The following is a 21,786-nucleotide window of genomic DNA, read 5'->3' on the forward strand; positions in this document are numbered from 1 at the left end:
CTATGATAGAGTAGGTCATTCGGGTGGAGACGACTTGGGACGATTCTCTCGGTCTGAGAGAACAGAGTGTAAGGATCGTCCACCTCCCACTCTCTTCTAATGCACTCCAACGCCAGAGCCCTCCTCATACTGGACATTGATCCGAGGGCAATACGCTGCGCTGTGAGTTACCGGAAAGCAATCAGCTTTGATGAAATATCCACCAATCCAAGTCCTCCTTCATTTATAGGTGTTGACACTATTTCTTTGGTAACCCAATGCTTCCTATCACACCATACAAAGTTCACTAGTAAGGCCTGTAACCTCCGAACTATATTTTCCGAGGGAGAGTAGGAATGTAGAATATGCCTGATGGTAGGGGCTATAAATTGATTACATATTAGTACCCTTCCCCTGAGAGACATAGGCCCTGCTATTGGGGTCCACCTACGAATGGCTCTTAATATTCTTTCTCGTATATCTGTATCCAGAATATTTTGCTGCCTCTCTGGTTGCACATCTATCCAAGCGCCGAGACATTTAACACATTCGGTGCGGACATTCAGGACACGACTTTACGTAGGACCGGGAATCTTTTTCTTTTGATTACCAACCGTTGCTTTACATAAACAAATTTTACGCCAATATTTTCGCTGAATTTCATTTTTTAACCGTTAATTTTTTAAACATTATCTCCGCCGCCTATCGGCGGCTGCCCGATCGGCGAGATTGTTTTCAAAAATAGATGTTAGCGCATATCTTTCTATTTCCTACTATTTGTTTCGTATAATATTTCGGTAATGTAATGATTATCTATGACCAATTTATTAATATTGACGACAATTTTACCAACAATTTTTCAGGTCATTACCATGCCGCCTATCGGAAGTGAACCGCTCTCCGTGATGTTTCCTATTCTGCTAATGTCGGCAAGCAAGCTCTTTCCTCGCATAGCAGTGTTATTTATTGGTCTCACGATTAGACTAATGCAAGCCAGAGTAGCAAAAACTTTAAACATAAAATTTTATTTAAGTATACTAAAAAAATGTGTATTTCAAAATAATTACACGCTATTTTGTTTCAAAACTTCATCTAAAATATATTTCTTCTTTGAATACAATTCACACTTTTATTATTAATTCAAACATTAATTGGATAAACATTGCAACAATTGTAATTGGAATTTGCAACATATTTACCGATTAATAGTTATGGAACACTCTAAAACAGGGTTCAAGACATAGTCCTGGTTCACCATCACACATCGGGCAGTACGTGACGACGTCTCTTCTTACTCCTGTCGTTGAGCAGTTACGACATCTTTTTCTTTGCGCTCTTGAACCCTTTTCACTTTGTATTTGTACTGGCAAATGGATCTTTTCCTTTCGCTGGATTGGCGCTGGAATTTCTGCCGGCTTGTTTTTGAAAATAAGACTGGCGATTACACTTTCACGAAAATTCTGAAGACTCATGTGTTGGCTACTAAATTTATTATGTAGTATTTGCGAGTTGTTTAGAAGTATTTGAAACATGTGTATCCCTAATTTTAAATACCATCTCAGGCTTCTTCTCTCCACTGGATAATAAGAAATAATCTGGTCCGCCCTATCTATTCCCCCCATAAATTTATTGTATTCGGCTACAACGCTTGGTTTTTTAGAAATTTTACCCCTTCTGTTTGCTACTTCTATCATCTCTCCACAATGCTCCGAGGAAATCATTAAAACTTCTCTTCTATCCTTCCATTTGCATATGAAAATTCCTTCTTTCGTATACTGGCCCACTACTTCTCCTTTTGCCAATTTTTTATTTACAACATTATGAGGGTTGCCTTTCCTAGTGTTTCTGAGAGTTCCCGTGGAATATATTTTCTTTCCCAGCAGTTCTCGCGACAATTTATAGCTGTTATAGAAGTTGTCCATGTACACAGCATGACCAACATTAGTATAATCAGATAGAAGCGAATGTACAACTTTTTCTGAGTGACCAACTCCCCCAACATTTGGATCCTTGGAACCTGTGTAAACCAAGCAATTCAAAACAAGCCCATTTGGTTCCGTTAGCATGTACAATTTAATACCATATTTATGCCTCTTGTTTTTTATGTACTGCCGGAAATATAGTCTTCCCCTCCAAAGTACCATCGATTCATCTAAGCTAAGTTGTTTCTGAGGATAGTACACTTTTTTCATATTGGTCTGGATAAGATTCAAAAGAGGGCGGATTTTGTAGAGTGGATCACTTGGCTTAGGGTGGCCATCAGGAGCGTTACGACCAAAATGTAGGCACCGCAAAATGATCATGAACCTGTCTCTTGGCATGGCCTTTGAAAATGTGGGAAATTCATAAAGCCCATCTTTTCGCCAATAATATTGAATTTTATTTATTCTGATAAGCCCCATATGAAAAAGTAGCCCTAAAAATATTTCAAACTCCCCTCTAGTCAAGTCTTTCCATGGTTTCATTTTAGATTTATCAGCTACTGATTTATTCTGCAATTTTTGGGCATAAATATTTGTTTCAGAAATTATGTGGTTGAAAAATTCATCGTTTGCCAAGAGCATGAAGAATCCTATTGGATCTAAAACATGAGGCCGTATTTTGAGTCCAGAATTTCCAGTAAAAGCAATAGGAGTGATAACTGGCCGTTCAGTTTGCCATCCTGCCGGGGATATGCGTTTACCTGAATCACTTGAGGCCTGACAATCGCCATTTGCACCACTGTCATCCTCGGAGCTCTCGTCGGTTTCCTCATCTTCAGAGGAGACATCAAAATCCGAATCTGTTGCACTTCCATCCGAAATTTCTTCTTCCCTCTCAAAGAACCGAGCGATGTCTTCGTCGGAGATAGACACAGGGTGACGAAGTGCGCTCCTTGTCCGCTTTCTTGATGAATTCGGTTTATTCTCCATGAAGTCTTCTTAGAGTAAAATAAAGAAAAAGGTTAAATTATTTCTCAATATTGCTGTAAACATTGAAATCAAACATTTCAAATAAAGTCGTACATACCAATTGAGCTGGTTCTAAGTTTTATCTAAAGTATACTTGAAGGTATTTTACGTCATTCGAAGCGAATGGTATTTATGAAGCAACTTCTTATTTATCCTGCGGAAAACAACGAGACCATAATCATTATCGGGATAGCAGCAACAAAAAGAAATTCATTTTTTATGAATAAATAGTAAATACTATTGTTGAATTCTAAAGATAATCAATAAATAGAATAATTATATTTATTTTTAAAATTGTACTTACCTTATGTATGCTCCGTCTTTCCAGTAATGTCCTGTTTTGTAAGCTTCAAAAATCCTCAAACTGGAGTGTGAAAACAGTGATGAATTAAAAGCGGTCGTAATACGTGTAACCCATTGAAAACGACGAGTAGTTATGCGGACGAGATTGCCGTTTCCCCTTTATATATATGCCTTGAATAACAATGTCGCGAAAGCAAAAATAAAATAGGTACATTGTACGAAGCACACAGCCAAAAAGTGTCTCCAAAAGGCAAACTGATGGTTTGCTACATAGGAAGTGTTATCTTGACTTCTTTGAAGATAGCGACTTGCAAGATTGTAAAAATATAATTGTGGAAACATGATACACGGAAAAAGGGTAAAAAACGCGTCAGGAATACACGGAATCAAATGACATAGTGAATGAAAAATAAGAAGGCTTCATTGTATTTCCGAAGCATGACATTTGAGAACGGGGGGCAGATTTTAGAATGTAGTTCTATGTAAAGACCGGGTAAAATTCAGGAGACAGCTGTGACGAGCGGGCGACAAAAAAATTTCATTTTGGATCACCAGTGTTTCAAGACGCCGAAAGGCGGCGGCCGATCCTTGGGAAAACACGGCACGCCGCCTATCGGCGGGGCCCGACGCGAATGTGTTAATGCCATCTTTAGACCACTGAATGCCGAGGGGGTCGTCATCCCGTGATCGCCAAAGTCCAACCCACAGGCCGCGACTTTTGCACATATTCAACTTCGCACCGCTGTGTGCAGAATAAATTTTAAAGCAATCAGTGATTTTATTGAAGTCATCGTTATTATTTACATAAACCGTAATGTCATCTGCGTACGCGCTTGCTATTATACTAGGATGTACCTGACCAGGGATTACTACAGGGGTTAACTCGTGTCTGAGTTTCCTCATCAAGGGCTCAAAAGCAATTGAGTATAATTGCCCAGAAAGAGGACACCCCTGTGTATTCCGTTGCAAAACGGAATGGGACTGGTGAGATTTGTCACAATTCTTACCATGCATAAAGAGTTTTCATAAAGGGTTTTGATCATATTAATAAAACTCATACCAAATCCCATTTTTTCCATAGCTTTGAATAAAAAAGCATGGCTTACATTATCGAAAGCCTTTTTTTGATCCAAGGATACCACAGCTAGAGGTTCTTGGCTATTTTTATGAAGATTAACAAGATCTCGAGTGCATGCAATTGAGTCATATATGGTTCTCCCAGGAATGCAATAAGATTGCTCTTCAGACACTAGAGAGGAGATAACTTTTGACAATCTATTAGAGAGAGCCTTCTCTAAAATTTTGTAGTCAGTATTAGTTATGGACAAAGGTCTAAGAGAGTCAACTGTCTCGACCTTATCAGTTTTTGGCATAAGCGTTATTACTGACGTAGATGAGGTTCGAGGAAGCCTTCCTCTTTCAAAACTATCATGAGCCATTCTTAGGAAGGGTTTTTTCAATACATCCCAAAATCTGAGGTAAAATTCAGGGGTCAGGCCATCCATTCCCGGGGATTTGCTTTTACTTAAACTCTTGAGCGCATTTAATACCTCATCAGCGCTAGAGGAGTTTCAAGGGAATGACAATCGTCCTCGGTAAGAGGAGTGAGAGTCGAGAGGAAGGAATCTATATCCACGCTAGGATCACAATTTAAATGTGTCGGTGGACTAAAAACATCAGCAAAATGTCGACGAACCTCAGCCGCAAGTTTTGAAGGATCACTTTCCCATCTCCCACAAATTTTGAGTCTGGTAATGGGCTTAGGCATCAACCTTGATGCCCACTGTGATAAGTGAGCAGTGGCAGGTGCATCATTTGCTAAGATGCCCTCCCAGCCCACCTTGGCCACCAGAGCTTTGGCTTCTCGAGCATAGTAGCCCTCATCATTTTGCGCATTCATCTTGATACCCCTTTTATAAATAATTGCGTGTTCTTTAATCTCTGACTTAATCACCTCCCAAGCAGAGATCGGTCCATCATAAGATCGCAATGTTGGCAAGGACGTAGCTAATAGTTTTGCATGCTTGCAATATTCCTCATTCTCAAGAAGTGTATTGTCAAAACGCCAGTAAGGTGACTTATGTGTGGCGTGTGACACAGCCAACCACATCATGACGGCTTTGTGGTCCGAAAATGAAGGAAATGTCTCAAACCGTCGGACACGTTCAATTTTCTCCTCAGAAATGTAAAAGCGGTCTAACCGTGAAGCAGTAGCTATTCCGCTGTGGCTCAGGTGGGTGTAGCCAGGATCATTGGATCTCAAACGTCTCCAAACATCAATGAGACTGTGTTGATTTACAAGATGTCTTAAGGCGGCAGCATACCTTGGGTATCTCTCAATTCCATTTGTTCTATCAGCTCTGGGAACAAGAGTGCAATTGAAATCACCACCAACAATCACCCATGTGTTTTGATTGCCCTGAGTTGAAATAGTGTTTGTAATGTACAGGTTAACTAAATGCATTAATTCAACCGCATTATCCTGTATGTGAGGGCCATATATGGTAACAAAAAGGAAATTTTGACGGTCTGGGTAATTGGTCGAAACTCTAAGTGCCAATGCATAGCCTTGTGCGATCACATGACGAGACACAGAGCAAACGCTAACATTTTTCTTCACTGCTATAGCGGTCCCTGCATGTGGAACCATTGGAGTAGTAAAATGAAAATCGTACATTGGCAAGGATCGCATAGTAGGTGAGTCGGTATAAGTCTCCTGAATGAAAACTATATCTGGCTCATATCGCCTGAGATACAAGGACATCTGAGCCCATTTCATGACACTGCGTACCGAGCAGGCATTGAGAGTCATCACGCGTAGCTCACTCATTACTAGCAATAAATAAATAAATTATAAATATATATCAATTTAAAATCAACCTTAGTCAATTAAGGTATACGTTGGATGACGCTAAAAATTCAATAAATAATTTAACTAGTTAAAATTATTTATAAAATGCATAACAGATGAAGGAATTCATTGCTTAAGTGCGTTCACGAGCCTATGCAGCCTAATACTGAGCGCTCGATCCCTTACAATTTTCCTCTCATCAAGCTCGGTTAGCGTTGAGCGTAATTCTCCGCGATATATGATAAATTCTTTAGCTTTTTTGTGAGGATCAGCTCTTTTTACAGCATTCAGGTACCTCAAAGTGTTTCAAAAGGAATGGCACTGAAATCAGGATTTTCTAAGTAAAAATCCTCAATCTGTTGCAAACCTACTACGTCCAAACTTTTTGAACCTCTCTTTCGCTCTGGGGAGTCAGGAAGGCTCTCGGTGCTGGCCTCGTCAGCAGATTTCTTCCTTTTTGCCGATCTTTCAGACATGGAAGAAGTACCAGGAACGTCATAAAAATCATCAACATTTGATAATAGCGAAGAGAAGGATTGGGTATCAAAGTCTCTTTCTTGAGACTCATCCAAATTATCATCATTGATGTTTTGCGGAAGTTCTTCCGCAGTTTTTATGTGTGTCGAGGGATGAGAGGTATTTGGTGAAGTTGGTAGGGTAGTTGGAGAGGAATCAGCGCTATCTGGGACAGCGTCATTCGAGGACCGGGGTGGGAGAGGGGGTGGGTTAGGGGGACAGGCAGACTCCTCCTTCTGTTGTGTGTTATGCGTAGTGTGTTGGGCATTCGCCTCATCACCCTCGGCTTCCGGAGGTAAGAAGCGAGGGCTTTCCGATGAGAAATGCCCGTACCCTTTACACATGTGACACCTTTGGTCGTCATGCGTAAGATAAATTCTGTGAGGATTATCCCCGATATCTACGAGAAAAGAATCGGGTAGTAAGACGCCATCGCGTCGGACTACATAAACCATTCTCTTCCAAGAGTTGACATGGTCATAGCCTTCATCCTTCATGCCAATGGTTTGATGGTAAATTGGTGAGACGACTCTGACAGCTTGACTCAATATTTCAATAATGTCACCATCGCTCACATCAGGAGGGACATTAGATAAAATAATTTTTTCAGACCTGGTGACAAAACGCCTGGCCTCCACCCAGGTGTCATTTATGGTGATACCTCCATGTTCAAGCATAAAGGTGTCCACTAATTTCTCTGATTTCAAATATATACAAATTCTCTGGTGAGAGAGACGCGCAGCGTGCGTAATATTTCTCCCCCCTCCAAAAATCTCACCAACCTTGAGGACATAGACATGTATAGAGGTATCGGGAAGGGCGGGGAGAATTATCCCCATTTTTTTATTAGGCCCTCCAGCAATAGGTGTAATTTTTTTGGTTTGCAAAGCAAATACAGTGTTATTTTGTGCAACGCGTCCATCTGGTTGGCTGACGTAGTTCTCAGCGCCGCCGGTCCTTGCCGCACGAGCGTACGTCCTCGCGCGAGGCGGCTGGAGGGAGGGGAAGTCAGAGTTGGTGTTATCAGCAGCAGCAGGAGTCACGCTGAGAGGGTGTGGGACTGGTTTCCTTCCGCTGGCTGAAGAGGAGGGGGCGGCGGCTGGCAGCGGCGTGAGGTCCGTCGATGTTCTGCTAGGATCGGCCGACGGTTTCAAGGTCACCGGCCGATGCATAGGCCCGGAGTGGGAGGGGTTGGGAGTAAGGCGTTCTAGGCTAGCAGCACGCGATATGGGGGTTAATGCGAAATCACTTGATGTGACTTTCGTCTTACAATTATCACTAGCAGCACTCGTAACAATGATTTGGGCTTGCACTGGGACCACTGGTGTACATACGGTAGATACGAGGACTCCACGCTCTCGTCGTAGACGAGTGGCAGGTGTTGTTTCCTCGGCAGATCCAAGAAGGTTAAGGCGTCCAATATTCCTTATTGTTGATCCATTATTTGGTGAGCCTTTTCTAGGTGATTCCGGGGTTGATTTCGCCATTGTTGTTGCTGTAGCAGTAGAGTTAGTAGTAGTAGTAGTAAGGTGAGTAGAAATCACGCCATCGCCTTCCGCAGCCGACTCCGAGTCCGACCGGGACGAAGCCCGGCCGGCGGCGGCCTCCTCCTCGCGGTCCGACAAGCCGAGTTGCCTCGCAACACCAAAGCAGCAAAAACAACAACAAATTCAAAACAGCTCAACTCTCGATGATGGTTGTTACACCAATCAATATAGAATGTAATAGCACACACGATGATGCAAAATAATAAGCAAAATAGCTCGCTTAACCACAAAAAACTCTGAAAATCGGGAGCTCGATGAGAGAGCGTCCGAACGCCACGTATGTGTGTGCCAACGGAGTGTGTGTGTGTGTTCGCTCATGCAATTCCCTCTTGAATGCATTACTGAGGAGTCTAGAACCATTGTTATTTTTTCTCCAATGATTATTTATACATTTCAAAACAATACTGTGGCCATCACATTGATTAGAGTTTGTATCTTGGTCTGTTCGCATGATACAGCCATAGAGGTCTCATCATTTAAAATATAATTTTGTTGACATGGTTGATAAAAGTTTTTATTTGATGTTGGTTCAACAAATCCTTTTGCAAAATTCAACACAAAAATCTGTGTGCACATATAATTACCTGTTTTCTCAACTTCAACTAAACTTTGAAACTCATTTTTAGCAAGAAGTTGAAAAGATAGATTATTTGTATTTTACCTAAATCAGAATGAATGAATAAAGATGTAAATAAAAGTAAAATCACTTAAATATTTTGAGATCTTAGTTTTTAATTATAAAAAATCTCATAACTTTACCTAGTCTTACATTTTTATCAATATAAAAAAATGGGAGTTATTCAAAGCTATTGTGTACTTCATTTATAGCACGGGTAGCTTCACCCCATGGGGAATCATTTTCTGTTTTCTTTAAAATAGCAACCTTTTTTGTGGTAATTTCACAACTTACAATTTGGGACGAGGAATGTTTGATTGTAACCAAGCTAGCTCGCACATGAGTTTGAATAATGGTTAGTGGGCGTGTGCAGAGCTTGACATATTTGCTGCAACAATGAGAAATGGGGAGGGGGGGAGGCTAAGAAATGTAGTGCTTATGCCTTTTGACCAAGTTAATATGTATAATTGCATTTCCTGAATTTTTAAATTAATCATGGTATGTATATAATGTTGTTTTTTTTTTCATTTTTGCATTGTACAGTTGAATTCGTAAGTATTGCAATAAATGGAGTGGCACCACTTTTGCCACAGTTTGGAAATGGAGTTTCAGTATTTTAAATACTACATCGTGAAAGGGAAATGTGTATGGGATTTGTGAAATGTTTAATACTTCATGAATTGTGTAGCTCAGCACTGACAGTATATGACAAAGACTATTGCAAATTCAAATTTGTTTAATGTCCAATAAAACTTTTATTATTATTATTATTTTTCCCCTTCTATTCTTGACCTTGTTTAATACATTTAATAATATTTCTTGGAGTTTTAGGTCAATCTAAAACAAGTTATAGCCAACGTTTTGATTTATTTAAAATCATTCTCAAGGCTCTTAACTTTGTACATATTTATTGATGTTGTTTTACAAATTTAAGAGCCCTGAGGATGATTTTAAATAAATCAAAACGTTGGCTATAACTCGTTTTACATTGACCTAAAACTCCAAGAAGTATTATTAAAATTATTATTATTATGACAGAGGAGTAGGTTTCCTCAGGGAAACCAATTATGACACTGTGAGGGCTACTAATGGAATACGTACTTATTTCGTGCTTACACTTTTTAACTTCAATAAGGAGAGTCATAATATTTTGTCTCCCTCCAATTGAAATGTGCAATTTTTCTGCCCAAATGAAACAGATAATTTAATATTATCCTTTCATGAGAGGAGAGGAATTCAAATAGAGGTGAATTAAATATCAGCACAATAACAAGAGTAGAATGTAACTAATAGATATAAAAAATTACTGAAAAATGACCCTCAGGGAGTGAAATGCCCCACATGCCAACAGGCCACCGTACTCAAAGTGTCTATACATGTCCAAAAGTTTGTTGGCTTCAGTTTTGATTTACTGCAGTATTGGAATTGTGCCGATCCCATTGCAGTCTGCGGATTCGCTGCTGTTAGGCAGCCTGCAGAAGGGCAGTCTGGACATGACGGGTGCCGTCGTGGAGAAGGTTCCGGGGCCAGGCCGTGAGTGGTGGGTGCTTCGGATTCAGAATCCAAACATGTGCAGTCCATTTGAGGTGGTGGCACATTCTGACGAGGATGCCATCTCATGGATGGCTGCCATCAAGGAGACGGCCCAAAATGCCAGCGTCAGGGTAATGTGCATTGCATTTCCTATTATGTATTTGTGTATCACCAACTTGATTCTTAAAATATTTGTGCCACACTTTGAGATGATAATTTGAAGTGTTGCTATAAGTTATAAAGATTTTTGAAATGGAAACAAAAAAAATTCTGGATTAAATCCATCGATTCAGCTTTCACAAGGCAAAAATTTGTGCCGAATGAAGGCATTCAACCTTTGATGGAATATTTCTCGGATTTCTTACCGGGTGTGGTTAATGCTCCCAATGTTTCAACGGCTGAGTCGGGCTGTCATCAGAAAGATAAAGCAGTTCCTTTTGACTCAGGAATGGCTTAGCACCATTATACAGGGTTCCCACTCAACCGTGAAAACCTTAAAACCGTGAATTAGCCGTGAATTTCCTCTACCGTGAAAAAACCGGGAAATAGCCGTGAATTTCGTCTTAAAACCTTAAAAATCTCTCAATCTTGATAATAATACCTTCCCAGAAAATTTCATCTTCGTTCGTAGCTAGCGCACTTCTATTCATTGTGGCGAGCATCGTCGCATGCGGTCGCATGGGTCAGAAAAGCGTGGGAACGAATGTTGCCTGAAGAAAAAAACATCTTTCCCCAGCGCAGGCCTTTTCTCTCCCCCTCCTGAAATATGACACCACTTCTCATCAGCTTGTTTACTTTCCTCGACTGGCTTGGTTTCCCTTCCCTCGGTCACTGCTTAGTCCCCCTTCCACCCAATTAGCCTTCCCACTGGCTGCAGCGACCACTTTTGAAACTAAATCTATATGGCCATTGTGTCGAAAAATTTGAACGTTTATTCAACACCCTCAATCCTATGACTGGAAGACCGCTAGCCTTGACAACCTGCCATGCGCTGTGGACACTACGCTCCCTGCGTTTGAACCGGGTGACAGCGAGCTTTCGGCGTGACGTTACGAATTCTCGCGCATTGCGGCCCTGAAAACGAGAGAAGATTTCCGCTTATGGCAACACAGCATTACACGATTGTCGCATGCGTCGACCTGGAACTTGCCAGTTTTACGTCGCAACCGGAAAGTTTGTGTGGAGTTATTTACTGTCGGTGGTGATCCAGTTCCTCCGCTTTGTGCTATCTAAGGTAATGCTGTTTGTTTGTGTCGTTAAAGCCTCAATGCCGTCGCGATATAAACTGCTACATAGTCTCGCGAATACAAGGATCAAGAACTTTGCTATTTCCTTGATCCTTGTATTCGTGATATTATGGATTTCCACCAAGTTACGCCCTCTACGATTAATTATGCTACATAGTCGTTCCATTTTTCCCAGAGCAACGGTAAGAAGGGAACATGATTTGCCTCTGATTAGAGAGATCGATTCAGTTTTGGTTTCAGAGTATTACGATAGCAGAGAAAAGAAGTCATTACACTGCCGCCTTCAAAAGAAAGTTATACGGTGGAACCTCGATCTATCGTTCCCGCATTGATCGTTCGCCGTTTCTGGTCCCAAATAAAGTTCCTTAATAGACAATTTAATTTTTTCCCGCATCTATCGTTCCCCGAAGTATCGTTTCTCACATTGATCGTTTGAAGATCGCGGTTCCGACGCAGAATTTTCCCGCATCCATCGTTTGACGAAAATGAGACTAAATAAATACAATGTGTCATTTATGGCTTATAACGAATAGCACATAGTTGGAATCTTCCCCAAGAGATTGAACTACCATTGGGAGAAGCTCAGTGCCGTGGGAAAGTAACATTAGCGCATTTCCCAAGATCCGTTATCCCCCTCCATTCAGCATTCGCCTCCCCCCTTCTGACGCTTTCCTCTTCTTCAAAATAAAAACAGGTCCCAGCTCACGCAAGGATTGTATTACGAAGACCTTAGCTTTGAAAAAAATATCGAGTTACACGAGAACAATAGAAACGTGTTTCGCGCTCCCCCCTCTTCTCACCAACTGACCTTTTTCAGCCTAACTGCTTCGAAGTTCCCAGTTTATGGAGGTCAACTGCTGCATGAATCACCTATTAGCCCAAAAGGTATCTAACAATGATATTCAGTAATTGCTATTATGCTTTTATTAGATTGAAATGTTAGTAATTTGCACGTTAAAAAAACGAGACCACACATGACGTATTTTAACCTGGATCCGCCCAAAATATTTTTTTTGAGATTAATAATTCATATTCTAGGGGAATGGTAAGCGTCTCATTTTTACTACATTCTGAAAATATTTCGTTGATCGGTTGTGTAGTTTCCGAGATACAGGCTGTGACATAAATGTCACATTGGGCGGATCTGTTGTCTTTTGGTGCAAGGTAATATTTCCCCAGAAAAAGCAAATATTTTTCGCATTTGAGCTGCACAGTTCATTTAAATGATAAAAAACACTAGAAAAACATATTATTAATTACGTACACTATTTTCAAGCTTTTGTTTAAATTTAAAGTAAATTGTTTAAAAATTTAGCAATAATTTTCAGAGTTCCATTGCCCGCGATTCATAAATTTTTTGATGTAAATTGTGATTTTTTAAGATGTAGAAGTGTTTTGGATTTTTTCAATGCTATTTCACAAGTTTGGGGTATGCTTAAATTTATAATGTTTATATTATAAACTTGTCAAATACACATCAAGAAAAATTATTTTAAATTTATGCATAAATTTAAGTTTTCGGCAGTAGTGTTATGAAATTACAGAACCTTGAATTGACACAATCAATGGATTTGTTGAAGGTACATTTAAATAATATTTTTACATGGCTAATAAGTAAAATAGTTGAAAATGCATTTCCCAATTTTGGAAAATACATAGAATAAATATACATGTTTGAAAAATATTCTCACAACATATAAGGGTGTTATACCTTATAAAATTGAATTAAATTTGAATCAATTTGTTTCATATAAACTTAAGATTGCTTTAGAGTTCAATGCCGGTGTATACGTACCATTTTGAGTGGTAAGTAGTAAAGCAATATTTGTCCATATTTCATGCATCGCATGCAGTGCATTTGACGGAAGCGCAATGTTCTCCAGCACGGCGACGCAATCTTATGAGACTAATTGATCATTAGCATCGTAACATATTTCACTGTCTGCCTCTGTTGAAAATGAAGTAGTACGGCGGCTATACTTGCCTTTGCATCGATGTATGGTCAGTAATGTTTGCATTATTACACGCCTGATCTCTAATTGTGACATGCAATGACCAGATTTCGCTCGTGAACAGATTGTGAACAGCTTCAGATTGTGAACAGCTACATCCAAAAGTCAAGGAAAATATTCCACCATTACCACCAAAACTGATTGTCCTCCGCCAAATGAATTAATTACATGCAAGGATGGATACCAAAATACTCCATAATCATACTCCTGCCAAAAGAGAGTTTTTTCAGTGGGAAAAATCCCTCTGAAACGTTCTTTCAACTTAGTGATCTACGGCGAAGCTACCACAATTTGTCTATTATGTCGGGCATCGTATTGTCTACACAGTGAAGGTATCTACTCATCACAAAGAACCTATTCCTTCGCTAGGCTACGGTAACCATTGAGTTGTGAGCACCCCCAGAATCTTCCCAGGAGCATCGCTTGGATGGAAACCAGTTACAACCTCATAACAGTAAAATCCCAATGAAAATTTTCATCTCCTCTTTACTGATACTAGAAGATGAAAAAACAATAGAAGTAGTATAATTATCTAATTCTGCCATGAGAAAAAAGAATGTCATCCGAAAAAACTATTTAAAAAATTTCTACACCTAATTTTTCCCTCTATTCAGGAAGATCTGTTTCGGGGAATAACCTATTTCTTACAAAATGACCTTCTTGTCGCAAATTGGCAGCTTCTCTGTTTACTTTTTTCTATTGGAGAAGTGATGTAAGCTTCGTTGACTTCGAATCCTTTTCCTTACATCTAACTGGTACCGAAATACTTCAGGACTTCTCTTGAAATTCATTAGTATTATCATTATCAAGCTGCAAAACAAGCTCCACTCTTGCCCGAAGTTGTCTTCCCGTTAAATTTTCCACAAGTCCACCAGCCTGGTCATCTGCAATGTCCTCATCAGTGACAATTGCTGCTTCTGGTAGCTCAAGGTATATTGTACTTCGTCAAAGTCTTCGTTTTCCGGAAGCTATATGGCTTCACACAGTGTAATATCTCTGAGCTATCAATATCCCTAATATTAAAATATTTAATTCAAAAGTAATTACCGGAATAAAAGTTAATAAATGCAAATTTATCGACTAATTGATAAATAAAAAGTCTTTTGGCGGGAATACGAAGGAAAAAACGTTGAAAATGGAATAAATTCTAACTAGAGCATAAAATTCGAAACTTTGAAGATTTGCATAGGGATCCGCCCAATGTGACATTTATGTCACAGTGACATTTATCAGAGTATATTACAGAAACGGAAAGCAATACCAAACATATTAATGTATTATTAATAATTTTGTATCATTATGTTGATACATACCAAAAATTGTCGCTGTAGCGCGTATAGTTAATGAAAAAATTAAATATTTACACAAAGCGAACGTCCATTTTTAGTGTCTAGGGAAGGCGCATAAGTACCAGGGGTACTCAAAGGATAGGTCTTCACTCTCACTTGACAATTCTTACCTTGAATTGAAGCACTTAGCTTCCTCTTTCTTATAAGGTATAAAACACAACAATATACCGTGCCCGAACGATGCAAGAGCCATTACAGTGGAGCGATACAGGGTGTGACATTTATGTTACATTGGGCGGATCCAGGTTAAGCAAGGAAATAGATGGAAAAATACGATGGTGATTTTTGGCGAAACGCGATATCCTCATAGCTGAGCTTACGGCAGTTAATTCGGCATTTTGTTCCGAAAACATGATACCAGGTTGTTATCAGTTATCAATTTACGAGCTATACTACTACTAGTAGTCTCACTTGTCAGAGTTACTGACGAAGGGATATCTTCTCAGGATTTTTGTTTCTCCCTACTAACAATCTGAATTCATCTGATCATCTGGCGCTACGCTAATTAGAAAAGAATGGGCATCTTTAGGGTAAAAAATTTCATGGCGCAGTCCTATGGTCACGCTTCGCCCTCTGCAGTGTGCTCTGCGTACCCCCGTACGCGATAGCATCAGTTCCGAACTTCACCTCGCACGAGTGGTTCCCTACTTTCCGGGGTGGCTGGACTTCGAACCACCGAGTGTTTTCCATGTGGGTTTAATAAAGTCATTTTCACTAGTTTAATTTTAGTCGTCTTCCGACCATGGCCCCTCCGAAGAAACTATTGAGAACTTTAAGAGATGGACTGAATATAATTGAACATGAAGAAAAGAATCCGGGCTAGATGCGCGTGAATATTGCAGAGCGCCTTGGGTTGTCCGCTAGCAATTGACGGTAGGGGTGGGGGTAGAGTGAGCTACCTGGAGAAAACAAGTAGAGATATGAAGGCGAAGATCCAGGTGGGCGTGCCGCTGACGATTAACGCAACATTGTTCATGCTTTACACACTACCTCAATTGTATTAAAAATATATTCATTAGACAGGAACAATTCAAGTAATTGACTATTTTTGGCCTTCGTGATCCATCTCACAACCAGTCACTGCACCGGCGAATGCGGTTGTTTTAGGCACAACATGCACATTGCTCTCGTGAATACGTGTACTGGAAATGGTGTTTGATGGATAAGAATTTTTACATCTGACTGAAATCCATAATAGCAGTGTAAATGCCGAGTGGAGAGCAAACATTCAGAATTTTGAAAGAGATATGGGTCGAATCAACAATATGACGTATGTGTCTTGATAAAGTACTACTATTCCTGTTATTATCTAAAATATTGTTTTGAAACCTTTAATGAATTTCTTAATTACTCGCCAAAATCCTGCGTTTCCTGGGACATAGGCAATCTAGCAAAAAAAATTAAGCATTGATCGTTTTTCCGCATTCATTTGATAATCGTATCGTTATTAATAAAGAAAAATTGTCCCCTAGTGGAGTTCCAAAAAAGGAGGGTAGTCTTAGAATCGTGTTCGTCTTAGATTCGTGCTAATACGGTGTATGAAATTGTTTTTCGATTTATTATGTTCTATTAACAATTTTTATAAAATATTTTCCGCTGAATAAGAAAGAATCAATTTATTATATTCTATAAACAATTTAAATAAAATATTTTACGTTAAATAAGAAATATTGGGGTGGGGGAAATTCGGTTACTGTGCAGTAATAACAACGTGCGCAAAAAACAATCTCTCATTGTCAGCGAGGAATTAAAAAAGGACCTCGAGTGTCCGGACGGAAGAAGGTCCGAAGGGTATTCGGCGTCCGGGCAAGAGCGCGGTTGGGCTGGTCCTTTAGTCGGCCCTGAATTTTTCAAACGATAGATCACGTCATAACAGATATCACTTTTCATTGCGGCGTTAACATTCACGGCGTTTTTCGCGTACGTTAATTTTCTGTTGATATACGGCCAGTGATTTTCTTATTGTTGGCTTATTAACGGACTGTGAATTTAGCAAAATTGAGACCGTGAAAACCTTAAAAAAACCATGAAAACGTGAAAAATAACCGTGAAAACCTGGAAAAAGCCGTGAATTTCATTGTTCAGGTAGAGTGGGAACCCTGATTATATCGAATTACAAAAAGTGTCTGGTGTTGTTATAAGAAATGGGAAAGTAAAATATTCCGTGCGGTAAAATCACGCGGCTCATTAGTCGAAGGTTCCGGAGATGAATTCGCAGAAGAATGCTGACAGAGAAGGTATACCCGGTGGATTCAATCTACCATTGCCAAAATTTCATGGGAAAATTCTTTTTTAATGTATAAACATTTTAAAAAGGAGCAATTTTTATGGGCTCTTTCTATTCTATTGTTTCTAATCTATTGTTGTTCATTCATCACTGACGGCACAGTTATTTCAATTGCTCACTTAAAGAAAGTGATTTAAACACGGGAAAAAATCTTAATTACAGAATATCCCATGTGCTGTGTGCTCCGTATTATCTATGGTAAAGTATTTGGTGAGAGATAACTGACAGTTGGGGTCATTTTCACCATGTGGTAAGGATCGGAGGATAGAAACCCTACAGGCTACAGTCCTCAGCTGCTCCTTCTAAAGTAAAAAGTGCCCCTCTTTATCACCAGGAATTACATAAAGTAGTGGCATAGTGTGACATCACATGATCATTTACTCTGATGATGTTCAACATTGGCTATACATACAAGAGGTTGATGTCTTTAACCATTATCCATTAGGAATTAATCCATAGTATGTGTCTTGTACTTGGGGTGAGAATACCACCATTACTTTCTTGTATTTATATCAAGTATGTCCTTAGAAGCCTTAACTTTTAACTTAGGTGCAGAGAGAAGGCCATTACATATATAATTTGATCTCCTATTTAACCATGAAAGTGAAAATTTAGTGACTATAGAATTTTTTGCTGTTAATGTTTTCATTTTAAGTCGTGTTCTTACCTTCTCAGGAGAGTCAACACAAGGAAATGGAGAAAGCTTGGCGAATTGCTAAGGAAATGTCCAATTTGATTGTTTATTGCCGCTCAGTGGCCTTCAATATGGAGCGAATTAAAAGGCAGGGTTTTATTTTTTATGAAATGTCATCGTTCCCAGAGACAAAAGCGGAGAAACTGATTTGCACCCAGGAGAATAAGTTCTTTTTAAAATACCATCAGGTTAGTAAAGGTTTAGCTATGCATATATGTAGTAGTATACAATTTGTATGCTTGTTAAGGTGAAAATTTCAAAAATCAAGGTTTCAGATAATTGCATCTTTGAGAGTCATTAATCATGCATTATTTCATCTCCTCCCTTCATTATTGTGGTGCAGGTAAGGTGCTTCAGTAAGCAGTGTGTTACCATCACATCATAAGTTAACGTTGGTATGATGCAGCTACCTCTGCATGATCCACTCTCCTACCTGCCAGCCTTTTCATTGTTAAATGTTTCTTCTCTTTTACGTCTTTAATAATGTGTTCTATGCAACTCATTTGGGGAGTCTCCTTCTGTTTTTCCTGTCCTCCTACAAATGTCTTTGTCAGGTCATCTTGTCTCATTATGTGGCTGACTAAGTTGTCCTGCCTTCTGCTTAGGGTTTTTAAAAGAATTCTCTTTTTTTCTTCTGAGCATTCCTCATTACTAACACTGTCAATTCATTTTATCTCCATTATTCTTCAGTAATGCTACATTTCAAATGCTTTCACGATGAGATACACAGAGAAATGTAATCTGCTTTGTGTTGTTTAGTTCCAAACGACTGCTTACAAAGTGCCACATCTCAGTTAGCTGATGCGTTATCAATAGATTTCTTGATAGTGGAAGAATGGGGGAAAACATAAAACTTTTGTTCAAAAACTCCATTTCCTGATCAGTGAATGATGAAATGTTTGCTTACCACAGCTGTTTATATGTTAGTGCTACTGTTGTCGTTTTTGACCAAAACGATGCACTTTTGATTAGTCTCCAGAAAGTGCAATGTTTGTTTGTCAAGTCCTCTGTCCATATTTTTGTTATTTTTATAACTTTGACCAATATGCATTTGATGATGAATTTTTTGCTGATTTCCTGCTGCATTGTTTTTCAGTACCAGTTCAGCCGAGTGTACCCCAAGGGACAGCGAATTGACTCATCCAACTATAACCCGGTTCCTGCTTGGAACTCTGGCTGTCAAATGGTTGCGCTCAACTACCAGACTCCAGGTGTGACACTCATGCATTTTCAGGTTTTTTTGCAGGCCAGGGAAAAGTGAGGGGAAGGTTGCGAAGGGGTGGGTTTGAGTTCCATAAAGGGTGCTTTCACCTACTTCACCTTATTACCTTGGCCAGCTCATACACTCTGAATCGGCACATGGTTTAAGTTGAAAAGAAATACCCATTGTGTTTCTCGGGGAGAACTACACAATTTTTACCTTTTCTGTGCATGAATGCTAATAAAGCGTTTTTTTCTGTGATGCAATCATCATCATCATCTCCAGCAGTCATTAATCCTAATATTGGTTTGATGCTGCTCTCCACTCAATTCTCCACTCACCAACACCTCCATAATTTTTTATCCTTCATCAGCTGCACCATGAGGTTATCTCATTTATGTTCTACCTCTGGCCATCTTGCAATCCACATATCCTTCAACAATAATATTCATTAGACCATTGCATTTCATAAGTTTCCCAGAGATAATAGTGCATATGTAGAGATCTGTGAAATTTGCGAGATGCTATATCGCGAAATGAAGCGAAATACTGGGAAATTGGTTAATAAAACAAAATTTTGCTTTTTCCCAAATCTTATGTAAATTAGGGAAAAAATCAAATGTAAGGAGTCATAACTGATCAAAGCCTAAGCCTTCATTGTTTAATGCTGCTGATGTTCATTCCCGCTATCTCATTATGATTCTAAGGTCAATTGGCTTGTTTTGTCTCGTGTATATTGCATCTGCGTGACATTGCGCACTGTAGTGATGTATCCACTGGTATTTGCCGTTAAATTAATCACAGCCTCTCTCTTCGATTCACGTTTATCAATCTTAAAATTCTCAGAAATATCTGGAATGACATGCTTGCTCTCATGAAGAATTAGATATTTTGAATCAATAATGTGCTGAAAGAATTTTAAGGCCACTTTCAGACGAGAAGAATTTTTGCTGGTCACCGTTCTCAGCACTGTGCCGTGAAATGCAGAGAATCTTCTCGTCTGAAAGGGGCCTGAATTTTCACGGTACCGTACCGTGAACGATGGCCAGCGAAAAGTCGTCGTGCCTAAAAGCGGCCTTGAAGTAGCAATGTGTGTATTAAACGCTGTAGACGGCACAGTGCAGGGCTGGATTGAAATGGGTGCCATGGTGACCCCGGCGGCCATCAACGGTGAAATTCGACTTATCTGAAGACATCCATGGAGACCTATGGTTATTTGAAAGTACGGCACCATGCCGTGGACGGCTGCCAGCGAAAAGTCAGCTCACCTGAAAGTGACCAAACACGGCAAAGAAGATAGGAATTACTGCTTTCAGATCCAAATTTTTACCGGCCGCCATCTACTGTGCTTTCAAATAACCATAGGTCTCTATGGATGCCTGCTAATGAGTCAAATGGCACCATTGACGGCACAGCACTGTCGACAGTTGCCGTGGTCACCATGGGGCCCATTTCAATCCGGCCTTATCTTCGGCGTGAAATACACACAGTCGCATATGTTGAAGTCCCTTTCAGACAAAATGACTTTTCGCCAGCTGCCGGTTATGGCACGGTACCGTGAGATTCAGGCCGCTTTCAGACGAGACGACACTTGCTCACTCTATATTATCTCAACTTGAACCATTTCCTTCATTTGATTTTATCAGAAATTTTTTGCAATGGAAATTATATTAAATGTTATGTAAAATGCTTAATAAAAGTATAAGCATTCACAAAATGTGAACCGAAAAAATATTAAAACACCTAGAAATGTGCAAAAATTGTATATTATGATAACACTAGTCAAGATTTTCTATAACACCAATTTCGCATAGTTTTAAAAAGGATTTTAGCATAAAATAAAACCACTTTTATGGACCTCTATGTATGTATAAAATGTTTTTGAATAATTATTTTTATGAGTAAGTTTTGTGCAAATTAGACGAGGTATATTTTAAATGATAGCATTATTGACAGGTTTTGTTGACTGTGAAATCATGTACTCTCAGTAATTGGCAATTGAATATTTCCTTCCAGATAAACCTATGCATCTAAATCAGGCAAAATTTCGAGAAAATGGGTCCTGTGGATATATATTGAGGCCAGACTTTATGTTTCGCAATGATTTTGATCCATATTTCAAGAATGCATTGGTTGGTGTGGAGCCATTGGCTTTGTCCATACGGGTAAGTGGCTTTTGCTTGGAAACTTACCCGTGGGGTTGTAGAAATCATTGTAGTGTCACCCTTTTGTTGTAGCGTGCTTTGCTTTGCTACTTACTCTAAGGAATGAGCAGTTAGAGATGTTACAAGTCAGGGGAATGACGATGAAGTCAGGAAATTTGGAATTGGAAAAATGGGGAAAAGTCAAGGAATCTTGTGAATCCATGGCTTCTGGGAAAAGTTATGTTATGATGAAAAGTACTGCCTTGATGTTGGCTGGCTGAAGACTTGCATTTTTGTAACTTTTATTTGACTGAAATTAAGTTAACATGTTTCTTTTTCTCTGATTGTTCATTGTAAATAAATAGAGTAAAACCTCTATACAACAAACTACCATACAGCGAAATGTTTGGGAAACCTCCATATTTTGAAGTCATAGCCTCAGTCCCGGACCCTCCCACTGGGAAATACATATTAGAAAAACCTCCCGCAATGAATCTCTAGACTACAAGAACCCTTTACAGGAAAGTCTTTGCTTGGGCCCATAGAAGGAAAAAAA

General features: G+C 39.4%; 2 protein-coding genes across 6 annotated transcripts in view; one reads left to right on the forward strand and one right to left on the reverse strand.

Moving 5' to 3' along the window:
• The window catches only part of LOC124159594 (1-phosphatidylinositol 4,5-bisphosphate phosphodiesterase gamma-1), a 182,621-nt gene that overhangs the window by 147,328 nt on the left and 13,507 nt on the right, over positions 1–21,786 (forward strand). For all 3 annotated transcript variants that reach the window (XM_046535512.1, XM_046535514.1, XM_046535513.1), the window contains 4 exons: positions 10,209–10,427; positions 17,867–18,073; positions 18,982–19,096; positions 21,103–21,251. In XM_046535512.1, coding sequence (XP_046391468.1) covers positions 10,209–10,427; positions 17,867–18,073; positions 18,982–19,096; positions 21,103–21,251 — 690 coding nt within the window. The remainder of the gene's footprint in view (positions 1–10,208; positions 10,428–17,866; positions 18,074–18,981; positions 19,097–21,102; positions 21,252–21,786) is intronic.
• LOC124159595 (piggyBac transposable element-derived protein 4-like) lies at positions 526–3,864 on the reverse strand. Of its 3 annotated transcripts, none has more exons than XM_046535516.1 (2): positions 3,235–3,864; positions 526–3,084 (listed from the first exon to the last, which is right to left on the reverse strand). In XM_046535516.1, exon 2 carries the CDS (start codon positions 2,889–2,891, stop codon positions 1,182–1,184), a length of 1,710 nt encoding a protein of 569 aa, XP_046391472.1. In that variant the 5' UTR covers positions 2,892–3,084; positions 3,235–3,864; the 3' UTR covers positions 526–1,181. The 3 variants fall into 3 exon arrangements, with proteins under 3 accessions (XP_046391472.1, XP_046391474.1, XP_046391473.1); XM_046535518.1 differs by lacking the exon at positions 3,235–3,864 and having other exon boundaries at positions 526–2,896; positions 2,989–3,125; XM_046535517.1 differs by lacking the exon at positions 3,235–3,864 and having other exon boundaries at positions 526–2,899; positions 2,989–3,125.

The sequence above is a fragment of the Ischnura elegans genome, chromosome 5, assembly GCF_921293095.1.
Source record: "Ischnura elegans chromosome 5, ioIscEleg1.1, whole genome shotgun sequence".
Taxonomy (NCBI): domain Eukaryota; kingdom Metazoa; phylum Arthropoda; class Insecta; order Odonata; family Coenagrionidae; genus Ischnura; species Ischnura elegans.

Coding starts and splice junctions, on each gene's coding strand:
- LOC124159595 (XM_046535516.1), bottom strand. CDS start 2,891: ATGGAGAATAAACCGAATTCATCAAGAAAGCGGACAAGGAGCGCACTT.